At 39.4% G+C, this 14,475-nt stretch overlaps 1 protein-coding gene across 1 annotated transcript in view; it reads right to left on the minus strand.

Moving 5' to 3' along the window:
• Positions 1-922: 922 nt before the first annotated feature.
• LOC139695137 (dehydrogenase/reductase SDR family member 11-like) overlaps positions 923-14,475 on the minus strand; it is a 46,334-nt gene continuing 32,781 nt past the window's right edge. The window contains exons 4-6 of the mRNA XM_071593783.1: positions 13,671-13,800; positions 7,470-7,634; positions 923-1,130 (exon numbers count right to left, since the gene is read on the minus strand). Coding sequence (XP_071449884.1) covers positions 1,089-1,130; positions 7,470-7,634; positions 13,671-13,800 — 337 coding nt within the window. The 3' untranslated portion in view covers positions 923-1,088. The remainder of the gene's footprint in view (positions 1,131-7,469; positions 7,635-13,670; positions 13,801-14,475) is intronic.

Below are 14,475 nucleotides of genomic sequence, written 5' to 3' on the forward strand. Positions count from 1 at the left end.
GGCCTGAAAGAGTGGCCACCAGATATGTCTTCAAACAAAAGAAGTTTCAATTTTTGAAGGGGATTGGACCCACTTTAAGCAGTGTGCATGTCCTCTGCGCCCCGCCGATGATTTGAGCGTGGCTAAGTTTTTTTGCCTCACTGACATTGAATGACTCGCTACCTTGAAGTCCCATTTTCTTTCGTGTTATTGGGGTTAGGAGGGTCATGTTTGGACTCATTTGAAAGGAAATTTGATTTTGAATCTAATCGGTTTTGGTTTTTTTCGCTTATCAACAAATTTTTTTCAGTTCATTAAACAAGGCCAGCATGAATCATGGGTGGCTCTAATTTAATTTCTATAGTTAAGCACAAGCATTATGAAAAGGTATAGCTTAGTATATAACTATAACTAAGTACAATTAGAGCTTAGTATATAAAAACTTGGATACTGATGTGCAGGCCTGGATTTAATTCCTCACAGCCATTTCATCTAAATTCGTCATAAATAATAATGTACATCCAGATCTTCCGGTTTTGCTTTCCTTTCTCATACTGTGTATATCCCATATGGTCTACAAGCCCAACCTTCATCTACTGACAGCCAAACTTTCCGTTGATCATTCTGATTTTTAACAGAAAAGTGTACACCACCCATTGGAAGCAAATCAAGGATTTATTTTAGCCTCACCTGGGTATCATTCAAATAGAAGTTCTATGATTGACAGCAAATTTGTGCTCTAATGAGGCAAGAGTGAAAGGAAACTCCCAGGGATCAAGATGATGCAGTGGCTTACATACTGGCTTCCTACCCAGAAGGGTCTGGGTTCGATCCCTTGGGATCTTTCATTAAGAGTAGGCTGAAGCGAGGTTTCTCTCCAGCCTTCCTCCATTCCCAAATGACCTCAGCTTTCAATCTCCCCTTATAACTAATACTACTGTACTACTAGGAAACTCCCTTTATTTAAAACCAGGAATACTTTATAGATTAAAACAGAGAGATGTAGTATCACATTCCTACAAACATATTTCTTTTGATAAAATTCATCTTGTTAATGATAATAGCAAAAAATCTACTGCACATAAATGTATACAGAAATCCATGCTTCATCAGTAATCTTCATCAGTTGGGAGGAAGAGGAGATCATGGACCTAAAAAGACAGCAATACATAAATTTTTATCCATACAGCATACAATAATGTAATATAACATAGTTAATAGTATACATGGGGATTCAACAAGATGTGCACTATTTCAGAATAAGATTGGGCAGGGCAGTTTAGGCATTTTTTGTTCCTATTTGGTATAAACTCCTCACTGAGGCTAAGGCAATGCAGGCATATCATCAGCCTAATCCCGAATTTGTCATAAAAATGCTCAATTGCAGTGGAAAATATCGCTAGAATTGTACAATAATCTTGTTTAAGAATTCACAAAAGGTGTGACACTGTAAATTTTTACAATTTTATTTACCATAAACTCTTCAATTTAACAGATACAATATAATATACCATTCCAGCCTAACTTTTAAATATAATGTTATACCTAATTGTGGAAAATTAATTCTCAACCTTCATTTGTACAAATATATGGTCCATTTTGTGTCAGCATGAAAGACTAAAACCAATTTAATATCATTAATTGAGATATTTGAACAACAATGAGGGAATAAGACACCAAATTCAGGGATAAACAGAATTTTTTAGGATTGGAACATTAAATCTTATTTTTATGGTGCAATTTTATCTTAAGGTTAACAGAGTATTTCAGCATAGATTCAAGCCAATTGCTCTGTAATATAAATTTCTTCCTGCTCCAATATTGCTCTCCAGCATCATATTTCACAAAAGTAGGGATTTAAGTGTTTTCTTTGTAATGTAGCAATTGTGTTTTATAATGTGGTCGCATTAGCATGTTTTTCAATGAATTTAGTGGATATACCTTTTATGAAGAAGGTTCCAATAATTGCTTGCTTGTATTGTTTGATTCAGATAGAGAATCATTATTTTGGAGTCCACCTGTCACAAATTATTTCTATTCCACAGAGAGGATGGATATCCTTAGCATACTTCCATGAGGGATACACTGGACCACCACAACTATGTTGCTCAGGCATATCTTTGGGAACCCCAATGCTCACACAATATGTGAGCACTGAGATTTGCCCCAGGTGTCATCAAATGTTTGGAAACTTAGTATAAAATCTGATGTACTCAAAACACAGTGGGTAGGTACAAGCCATTGGCACTCAACAACAGCAGCATCATGACTGGCAAATTTTTCAAGATTTTGTTGAAGTGACAAGGGAACGGAACTCGCTGCTCTGCAGCATTCAGAAAGCTTACAATGTTCCTTGGAAATGGCTGCAGGAGACTAATTATTTGTCTTAAATGAATTAAGGAGGCAAAATGTATCCATTAAGGTGGAGTTTTAAACAATGATTCTCAACTAGTACCTAACAATTAAGCCACACCTTAAAAACACTGATCAAAATCTTTCTTGCCAGGTGTATGTTGACTTCTTTTAGGGACAACTCTGGTTATTACAGCCCCCATTATTTTTATTACGCTGTGGTCAATAAATGAAGAAAATACTTTATGGCTAACCTCAAAGTACCATGTGATCTAGGAAGCAGGATTGGAGCAGGAAGAGAGTTCAACCAAACAGTCATTCAGTTAATGCAATATCCATGAGCCTATGGAGGAACTAACTGTCTGTTAACTTGAGGCCACAATACTCCATCAAAATGGAATTTTATGTTCTAATCTTCAAAAATATCATTACATCTCTGATTTTGGTACTTCAATTCCTTGTTACCGATAAAAGTTTGACTTTCAATTGAAATGCTGATTTTCGAGAACATCATAAATTATCCCAAATTATTGCCAAAAATAGAGACAGAGAATTAATAAGACCACTTTTAAATGGAAAATGAAACAGTATGCTGATAATTACATAAAATTCTTTTTCGCATCTTTTGAATTAAACGGCTTGTGGCAAACAATAACCGCTTACAAGAAACATTTCCCAACAAATTTCAAAAGAAAAACTGAAAATGGTGGTTGGTAGATGAAAAGTGCTAAGCATTTACAAAGAAACATTTTGCTAGTAAGTTCTGTTCCATTAAGAAAATATGTATGTATGTCCCACAAAAATATGCATTTTCATGGTACCAGCATGATCAACTTAATGAAATATTTGTTTTTTCATAAGTCTATGCCAAGGAAATTTAGACCACATGTCCATTGGAAAAAAATGCTTAAAAATTACAAGACCTGAAGTCAAGCACAAACTCTGACTTTTACTATTATTATTATTAGGTAATCTGCTGGTTAAGGTAGGTTTTTGGATGGACATAATTACTAATTAAATAATTTGTGATCCCTAGCAAAACACAACGTCCTACATTACATCAGGTCCCGCTTCAGCTCTGAGTACTTTCTTCCTCCCTTCATCCCGTCCAACATCCCTATCCCGTTCCTTCCCTTTCCTCTTTTGCCTAACATTCTCCCCTCTATTACAGTCTTCAACATCCCACTGCCGGTCAACACCCCCTTCATCCACTTTTCCTGCCTCCACAGGATTGCTCCCAACAAACCCCTCTCTTCGCCCACCATACCAAGTACTTCCTCGTTTGTTTTCTTCTCTGTCCATTTCACCTTCTCCATTCTTCTCCACACCCACATTTCAAAAGCCTCAATCTACGTCTATCCTCCTGCTTCAATGACCACGTTTCCGCGCCGTACGTAGCTGCGCTCCATATCAAAGTTTTTACGGGTCTTTTCTTAACATCCTTACTCAACGTCCATGTCATTAACTCCCTCCTCCTTGTGAAAGCCTCTTTGCCTAGCGCAATTCTTCGCCTTACATCCCTACTACTTTGACCGTGTTGGTCCAAAACACTACCGAGATACGTAAACTGTTCTACCTGCTCTAGTTTTTGCACTCCAACTTTAATGTTAAGCTTGGCCTTTTTCTTTCTAGAAAATCGCATAACCTTTGTTTTATTAATATTGATTCCCATCCCATACCTGTCACACTGAATTTCCAATACAATATGCAATGCTTGCAGCCCCTTGGCTGACCGACAAACTAAAGCTTGGTCATCAGCAAACCTAACTGATTTTATGAATTCCCCACCCACCTTCATTCCTACCTCAAGTTCTTCCCATGCCTCTTTGATCATTTCCTCTGCATACAGGTTGAACAGCAACGGTGATAATGGGCAACCCTGCCTTACACCCCTTTTTAATACTGCCCATCCTGACTCCCCGTTTCCCACCCGCACCTGAGCAGTCTGAGACATGTACAGGTTGCGGATTAGCCTCCTTTCCCTCCAATCTATTCCTATTTTCTGCAATATACTCATTAGTTTTTCCCAATTCACTCTAGCCTTTACCTTTTTCGGAATAGGAACTAAAACTGATCTCACAGTCTTCCGGCCAGATTCCTTCCTCATAAATACTACGGATCAACCCATATAGCCTCATCCTCCCACATTTTCCTAAGCATTTTAAAAGTTCCGCAGGAATGTTATCCACCTCCACGGCCTTATTTGGGTGTTTGTAAATGTGACATTATTATCGTTGTTAATAGTTCGATGTAAAGGCCAAAATGTGCTGTGACTTATACTGAATAAATAAAATAAATAAATAAAGTTCCGCAGGAATGTTATCCACCTCCATGGTCTTATTTAGTTTTACTTAATGCCCTTATCTATATTTATATATATTAATCTCCCTTAATGCCCTTTCTATCTCATTGTCTAGTATGCCTGGACCTAAGCTATGGATAAGCTAAGACCTGGACCTCTACGTCATGTTCCTTTTCAATGTCGAGCTTTGTTGGTCTAAGCTCTTTACTATACAGTTCTTCTATATATTCCTTCCATCTCTCTTGGATCTTTCCTGCATCAACTATGACCTTACTTGCCTTATCTCTAACTGTTAGCATGGATCTCCCTTTCTTACTTCCTGATAAAGATTTAACTTTGCTGTACAGCGCACCGATTTCACCCTTCCTCTGCAGACTTTCCATATCCTCGCACTGCGTCTTCCACCATGCTTCTTTTGCTTTATTTGTTGCCCGTCTCAATTTATTGTTTAATTCTTTGTACTTCATTTTGCCTACCTCTGTATTTACATTCTTATATTTAATCTTCCTACATTTAATCTTCCTCTAATCTTTGTAATCATCTCATCCGTGATCCATGGTTTCCTAGTCCATTTAGCATTAACGGTTCCAATAGTGTCTTTTGCGGCTTTAGACAATCCTTTCTTGATACTTTTACATTATTCTTCAATAGTACTTAGCTGTTTACCATCCTCCATGATTTCCTCTACCGCCTGTTTGTATTCCTTCCTTTTCAAACCATTTAATGCTTCTACATTCCATTTTCTAACCCGCCGCCCCTGCCTTATCTTTTTGAAATGGACGCTACATTTCATAACAACTAAATTGTGGTCAGAGTCCGCATCCTCTCCGGGGAAGCTGTGCGAATTTATCACACTGTTCCTAAACCTGTGTCTAACCAGGATATAATCTAGCTGATACCTTTCTGAGTCACCTGGCATTGTACATGTATACCTGCGTCTTTTGTGGTGTCTAAACCAAGTGTTGGTGATGACTAACCCCTGTCTCCTGCAGAACTAAACTGCTTTCTCCCCGCAGTCATTCCTCGTGCCTAAACCGTAGTCCCAGACCTCATCACCATCTCTTCCTTCACCTACCGTCGCATTACAATCCCCCATCACTATCAAATGTTTTCCTGCAGGAACACACTTGATTATGTCCTCTAACTGATCGTATATCCTCTTCTTCCTTATGGTTGCTCGGTGGCATGTATACCTGAATAATAACAAGTTCGTCGTTTCTGCTTTTATCTCCACAAGTAGTATTCTATCCGTTACCTGCTCTATGTTGACTACGCTTCTTCCTACCTCTTCATTTAATACTATGGCAACCCCTCGTTGGCTCTCATCCCCACCGCTGTATATTATTCTGTACTTATCACTCCAGTAATCCTTGCCATCTTTCCATCTCACCTCGCATAGACCTAAAATATCTATATTTACCCTTTCCATCTCTTGCCTAACATTCTCCAATTTCCCTCTCCTCATCATTGTCCTAACATTCCACGTTCCTATTCTAACTAATTTGGTCTTCTTCTCCTGTGTCTTCTGTCCTGCTGCTGCTGGTTTTCCCTTGCAAGGGTTTTGTGGGATGACGACTGCAGAAGCCTTGCCTCCCCCGCTGCTGGGCACGACACACGGCTGATTGGGCCGAGCCCCGTAGTTGCCAGGACTCAAAATCTCTGTATAATCCATCATATTTTTCTTGGGAATGATAATTGAGGTGGTTTCCCGTTGCCTTCCTCAATAGTGTTTTTAACGTGACACCATCACTTATTGGCCGCCCCACTGGGGTCAGACGCCATTGCAGCCGCCTCACTGAGGAACAGACGCTGCGTGGACTACCTTTCATCTGGCTTCTAACCTTTGACCTATCTGGCATGGGTGACCCTACCAGGAGCAATTATTATTACTCCCGCCAGCACAGCTCTAGGGGTCATCGGAACGCACAAGCCCTTCCACCATGTCAAGGTTGTAGTCCTTGGGGGGGACTTTTACTAATCACCCTGTAAATGCAAATATAGCCTGAGAAGGTTGAATCTTCAAGCAAACAGTGCTAGGGTGTCTATTCTTGGAAAGACGTTTACTGAAAAGGGAATATCTAATGTCTAATTATTTTGGTTCTCTATGATTATATGCTTCCACTCCTCTCAGTCTTCAAGTGCAAGGCTGTGTCATTTCTCAGAATTGAGACATTCATTCAGATTTTGCCTGAGACCTCACCAGAAGATATAATACTGTTGACTATGCTTGGCATAGCCTCCCATCCTGCTCATTATTCATTTTATTACTATGCATATTCACACATTTAGTTACCCTATACTACAAAATTCATGGATGAACTAACATGTTATTTTGAGACCATTGTACTGGCTATGCAGACATTAAATCCCTCTCATCTGTAATGCCTAAGTGATTAGTTGAGTGAATGGTGGGCCCTTAGTTCTCTTTTAAGTCGGGGCCACATGAAATTAGGGAGTGGTCTTATTCCTACTGTCCACACTCATGCTGTCCTGCAAGCCCATTTCATTCATTCATCCCTCACCCCCCACACATTCTCACCTCACTCCCTGAACTCCCCCTGCCTCCCTTTTAATGCATATCCTATTGAGAAGCTCTTTCACATTCCTACACTCTGCTGTTTCTAAAGTTTGTAAATTGATGATAGACCTTAGGAAAATCATGTGCAATGGCATCAACCAAAATCAATAATTAATATACAGTAATGCATTTACTGTAATATGCATTGTTAAAGCTTCCTATAATATTTATACATGTAGGCACTTAAAATGCTCATTTGCACAAATACTGAATTCATCAAAACCTTTGCCAATATGGCAGCTTTGAATAGTAACTAACCTCGACCCTTGGTGGTGTTGATATAGTGTGAATGAGAGCATCAATCACATCTGACACCTGCAGTGGTTCCATTGATATCTCCTTTAGCTTTGCTTGCATTGCCTGATCAGGAATGCCCATTGCACGGCTTGCAAAGCCTGTGTCGACATATCCAGGACTCACGTTCTAGAAAATAAAAAACCGAGAAATCAATGTTCAAGTATCAACACTATTATTGCATGCAGTGGCAGAAAGATGTCACCTCTTTTTTGAGCTAATTCACACAATTTAAAAGATAGCACCCCAAATCAATTACCATTTGTATCAATGGGTATGGACAATGCATGAGTTGTGGAAAATTGTGGACATGAACACGTAGCTGTGCCCACCATTGGCAAAGTACTGCCTGCAAATTTCATGCTTTCCAGAAACTGTCTTGATCAGACAGACTTCATTGAGAGAGAGAGTTCACCCCAGAGGCCTTTATATATTCTTATTGGGCTTTGTATTTCATTTTCAATTGTGCTTGGACTTCACCCCTTGTTTTGGATTTTATTATAGGTAATCTACTAGTTAAGGTAGGTTAAGAATGGATACAACCACCAAATAAATAAATATCTTATCTCTCCAAAGAAATCACAGCATTCTGCTCTACAACAAGCCCTTATTCATCTTCTCCCTTCATCCCATCCAACATGCCCAACCTATTTCTGCTCCTTCCTCATTTGCCCAACATTCTTCCCTCTGTTTAATAACAGTCTTCAACATCCAATCGACAATCAATATGCTCTGAATTTACCTTCCCTCTGTCCTTATGATTTCATCCAGCAATCCCATTTTCTCCCCCACCGTACCCAGAACTTCCTCATTTGTTTTCCTCTCTCACCAATTCACTTTCTCCATCCTTCTCCACACCCACATTTCAAAAGTCTCCAGTCTACTTCTATAATCCTGCTTCAATGACCATGCATTGCCAGTATGATTGCATATGATTACACTCCAAATCAAATTTTTATTAACCCTTTTCTTAATGTCCATAGTCAGCTTCCCTGTCATCAATTTCTTCCTCATTGTGAAAGCTTCTTTGCCCAATGCAATTCTTATCCTTAAGTCTCTCCTATGACCATTTCGGTCCAAAGCATTTCTGAGACATATAAAATGTTCCACCTACTCTATTTTATGCCCTCCTAACGTTAAAATTGGCCATTCTATTTCTGGAAAACTGCATAACCTTTGTCTTATTAATATTTATTGTCATCTCAAATCTAACACAATGAATTTCCAATTCACTCAGCAATGCTTGCAACCCCTTGGCTTGCTGACAAACTATAGCTTGGTCATTAGCAAACCTAACTGATTTCACGAATACCCCTCTTACTTTCATTCCTACCTCCTGTTCTTCCCATGCCTCAATCAATCATTTCCTCTGCATACAGGTTGAACAGCAACGGTGATAATGGGCAACCCTGCCTTACACCTCTTCCTAACACTGCCCATCCTGACTCCCCGTTCCCCACCCGCACCTGAGCAGTCTGAGACATGTACAGGTTGCGGATTAGCCTCCTTACCCTCCAATCTATTCCTATTTTCTGCAATATACTCAGTAGTTTTTCCCAATTCACTCTATTAAATGCTTTTTTGAAATCTACAAAACAGGCAAATACCTCCTGGTTGTGTCCTATATTCCTCTCGATTAATAATCTCATTACTACAATGGCATCATCTCTCCCCTTCCTAAACCCAAACTGATCATCCCCTAAGTAATCATAAATGCCCTGCTCTCTATCCTATTTTAGATCATTCTGAGAACAACTTAAGCTTCCTAGGAAATCAAATTTATTGCTCTTTAGTTCTCACATAATGTAGCCTTTACCTATTTCAGAATAGGAACTCACGTTCTAAAAAGCAAAAAACCGAGAAATCAATGTTCAAGTATCAACACTATTATTGCCTGCAGTGGCAGAAAGATGTCACCTCTTTTTTGAGCCAATTTACACAATTAAAAAGATACCCCAAATCAATTACCATTTGTGGAATCAGTCTTCCCACCAGACTCCTTCCTCATAGATGCTACAAAATAGTCCATAAACACTATCCCTCCCACTATTTCCTAAAACCTCTAACTAGTTTCAAAAGAATATAGTCGACCCCCTCAGCCATCTTTGATTTCATCTCCCTTAATGACATTTCTATCTTACCATTGCCTGGACCTAAGCTATGTTCATCTACCTCATGTTCTCTTTCCTTGTATAAGCTTGTTGGCCTAAGTTCCTTACCATACTACCTTGATCAAAAAGTTCCCGGAATAACCACCGTGTGGCGCTCCCATCGTTCCGATTTGAGTTCTGTTTTTTTTGTTAAATTGGTACATCTGTTGTTGATATTCCCTTTAAATCTTAGTGTCATAACTTGACATTTGCAAAAGTTACGTAGCCAAGAGTACATCTATCTCTGTGTGTGTTGGCGATTTTTTACAATTGCAGAAATGGATTTAAATTTGCAACAACGAACTTGTATTAAATTTTGCGTAAAAAACGGATTTAGTGGCGCACGGACGTTGGAAATGTTGGAAAAGTGTTTCGGCAACGATTCTCTAAAAAAAACGGTCGTTTACCAGTGGCACGAGCGGTTCAGAAGTGGTCGTGAGTCAATCGAAGATGATGAACGCAGTGGCAGACCATCGACATCGAAAGTCGGTGAAAAAATTGATAAAGTAAAAGAAATGTTGGTCAATAACCGCAAATTAACCATCAGAGAAATAGCGGAGGACTTGAACATTGCCAATGGATCCGCCCAAGACATTGTGGTTAATGATTTGGGTTTCCGTCGTGTAGCAGCAAAGTTGGTGCCAAAAGACCTCAATTTCATGCAAAAAAGAGACCGTGTTGACGTCGCAAAAGACATGATTTGCGAGGCTGAATCCGATCCCACATTCATCAAAAGGATCATTACTGGAGACGAGACGTGGGTTTATGAGTACGACACGCAATCCAGACATCAGGCAAGTGAATGGCGTTCACCAAATGAGCCGAGACCAAAAAAACCACGTCGTTTTCAGTCAAAAAAGAAGGCAATGCTGACGGTTTTCATGGATTACAACGGTGTAGTGCATCATGAATTTTTGCCAGAAGGCCAGACAGTAAACAAAGAGTATTATTTGGGCGTTATGAGACGTTTGCGTGAAGCAATTCGCCGAAAGAGACCAGAAATGTGGGCAGAAAACTCGTGGATTTTGCACCATGATAACGCACCGTCGCACAGTGCTATCATTATTCGTAATTTTTTGACGAAAAATGCAACAAATACCATCCAACAGCCACCGAATTCACCTGATTTGGCTCCCTGTGACTTCTTTCGGTTCAATCGAGTTAAAAAACCATTACGGGGAACGCGTTTTAGCAGCCGAGAGGAAGTAATGGAAAAATCGCAGGAAGCACTGATGGACATACCGAAAACCGAATATAAAAAATGTTTCGAGGATTGGATCAAGCGCTGGCATAAGTGTGTTGCAGTCGATGGGGATTACTTTGAAGGGGACAATATAGATTTAGATGAATAAACTTGTATTTTTAATTTTCTGAATAAATTCCGGGAAATTTTTGATCAAGGTAGTACAGCATTTCTATATATTCCTTCCATCTCTCTTGGATCTTACCTGTGTCAACTATTTCTTAACCACCTTATCTCTAACTCTTGGCATAGATCCTCCTTTCTTACTTCCTGATTGTATTTTTAACCTTTCTGTAGAGTGCACTAATTTCACCCTTCCTCTGCAAACTTTCCATATCCTCTCACTGTGTCTTCCACTATGCTTCTTTTGCTTAATTTGTTACCTATCTCAATTAATTATTTAACTCTTTGTACTACGTTCTCTACCTAACTCGGTACTTACATTCTTCCATTTCCTTCTACCATTCATCTTTCTAACCCTGTCATCCATGATCCATGGTTTCCTTGTCCTTTCACATTAATGGTTCCTATATTTTTTTGTCCTTCCTTGTACCTTCCTCCTCAATCCAGTTAATAATTCTACATTCCATTGGCTAACCTCTTTTTGAAATAAATGCTATACTTCATTACTACTAAATTGTGATTGGAGTCTACATCCCCTCCAGGGAAACAGTGTGAATTGATCACACTTCCTAATCCTAGTCCTAACCACTGTATAATTTAGCTGATACCTTTCAGAGCCATTTGGTATTTTCTTGTATACCTGTGCCTTTTGTCGTGTCTAAATCAAGTGTTGATGATGCTTCTTCCTTCCTCTTTAATCAATATTATAGCAACTCCTAGCTGACTCTTGTTCCCTCTGCTGTATAATACTCTAAATCTATCTCTACCCTCTATCCTTCCATCTTAACTCGCCTAGACCTAAAATGTCTGTTTCCTTTTTCCATCTCTTGGTTTATATTCTCTTATATTCCCATCCTAGACATTGCCCTAACATACCAAGTTCCTAATCTAACTAATGTGATCTTCTTCTCCTGCATCTTCTGAGCTGCTGCTACTAGTTTTGCTTTGCAAGGCTTTCGTAGATTTCATGGAGGCCTTGTAATTCCTGCTGCCGGTCATGACAAACAACTGATTGGGCCGACTCCAGTCCAGTCCCAGACCCCAGAGCCAGGACTCATTCTTTCTAAACTGTCTATCATAAAAGTCTTGTGAATTATAATTGAGGTGGGTTTTTGTTGCCTTCCACAATAGTGTTTTTAACGTGACACAATCACTCAATGTCCGCCCTATGGGGGTCAGATGCCTTTGCAGCCGTCTCACTGAGGAACAGCCACTACCTTTTGTCTGGCTCCTAACCTTTGACCTATCAGGCATGGGAGACCCTACCAGGAGCAATGGTCATTGATACCGCCAGCATAACTCAAGGGGTCATCGGAAAGCACAATCCCTTCCACAACATCAAGGTTGTAGTCCATGGGAGGGCTTGTTTTGAATTTTGACCCAAAATTTATTCAGTTTCTGCACTAAAATATTGTCCTGAACATTTTTACAGCATGGCATATTGCCTTACATGTTTTGTTTGAATAGCTGCATTTTGTTTTTGTAGGCATTGACCTGTAAGGTGGTACATAATAATGATGAAATTTTTGAAGTCCTTTTTCAACTAGGATTTTGGATAAGAACATAGAAATTAATAGATGAGGCTGAGAATTGTGCCTTTGCTGAATCTCTTTCAAGTAGGGATCAATGCCAGCAGAGTCAGCCCATAAAAAACATTTCAATGAAAAACTGTGCAAAAGAACAAAGTTGATGTGAGGAAAGGAATGCTATTTCCTGCTTCCTGAGTGTTGTATTTGGTGGGAAACAGTCATGGAGTGATCAACACACTTGGGCAATTTAGAGAATAGTATCAAAGGACACTCAATGTCATCAGGTGAATTGCCATAAATAAGCACCATTTATAAGCTCACCAAAACTTTGACATGGAGCGTAGCTATGCATGGCGTGGAAACGTGGTCATTGAAGCAGGAGGATAGACATAGGTTGGAGGCTTTTGAAATGTGGTTTTAAAGAAGAATGGAAAAGGTGAAATGGACCGTTAGGAAAACAAACGAGGGAGTGCTGGGAATGGTGGACAAGGAGAGGGGATTGTTGGGAGAAATCCTAAGGAGACAGGAAAAATGGATGAAGGGAGTATTGATCGGCATCGGATGTTGAAGACTGTAATTGAGGGGAGAATATTGGGCAAATGAGGAAAGGGAAGGAACAGGATAGGGATGTTGGACGGGATGAAGGGAGGAAGAAAGTACTCGGAGATGAAGAAGAACTTGTTGTAGAGTGGTATTTTGGGTTCTGTTTTGCTGCGAGAGCAAGGGAATTGTCAATGTACCCTTTGTTAGCTTGTGTATCAATAATCATAAACAGATTGCAAAATACCTAGTACACATATCATTCCAACTCTTTATGCTGAAATTATCTTTGTGTAGTCCACTGCTAACATTGAAAATATTATTGTGAAGAATAAATCATAAATACTACAAAAAATATGATTGCACCATATATTAATAGATTTTCAAAGAACCACAAAGGGTAGGAATAACTAATAATTTCTTAATTCTCATTGCATCCGATTTACACTTATTTGGAGAAACCACGAAAGTCTTATTAATATAATATAATAAGTCTTTAATGCAACATTATGTAATCACCATTTGTTTAATTTTTCTGTACTCTATATTTGAATTTTGTCACTCTGAGCATCCTACTTACCGACACCCTGATCCTAGATTTCTTCTCCAGTAGCTCCCGCCTCAAAGCTGTGGCAGACACTCTCAGAGCATGCTTTGTGATGGCATAGAAGTGAAGTTGAGGGTGGCGAGCCACCTGGTAGCCAAGGGCACTAGATTGAAATTAGAACAAAGTTTTCAAATCAACAAGAAGGCCAGCAATGAAACTGTCTCAGAGAGAATAGGGTGATACCTATTTGAAATATGGGCCACCCTCTTTTTACAGTAATGAGATGTGGCTGTACTTACTGTGCCACACTCGCCCTGTGGACCAAGCAGATACGGTAAATATGACTCCAAAGGCCAGATTGTGACAGATGAAGTTTGACAACCACCACAGGGCAAGCTACATTGGGTGCATTTGATGACAGTGCCCTTATCTCTCAATGATCAAGAGGATGACTTCAGGAAACACAGTGATTGGTTGCTGCTAATCCTGCGGCTCCTGAACGGCATTTCCCTTTTGTCTCAAATGGCCCACTCAGGAAGTCCTTGGAATTGCCAAGGCTGCATGTCAATAATGACACTTTATGCCGTGGGGTCGGCTATATGCCAGCACATAGCTCGTCACTTTAAGCAGCCTATGAACAAAACTTGCCTAATATAAATTTTGCAAATAAGCAATAATAATTCAAATGACAGTGCAATGCCATGGATAATCTTTCCAAGTAATAAATGTTATTCAAGACAATAAAATTAAGAATACAAAGTATATTTCCACTGTCCTTTATCTTTATGTACCTGATGATGACGCTTGAGTGTTGAAACCGTTTGTATGCAAATAAAGG

Source organism: Hetaerina americana, unplaced genomic scaffold, assembly GCF_022747635.1.
Source record: "Hetaerina americana unplaced genomic scaffold, ioHetAmer1.1.p SCAF_6, whole genome shotgun sequence".
NCBI lineage: Eukaryota > Metazoa > Arthropoda > Insecta > Odonata > Calopterygidae > Hetaerina > Hetaerina americana.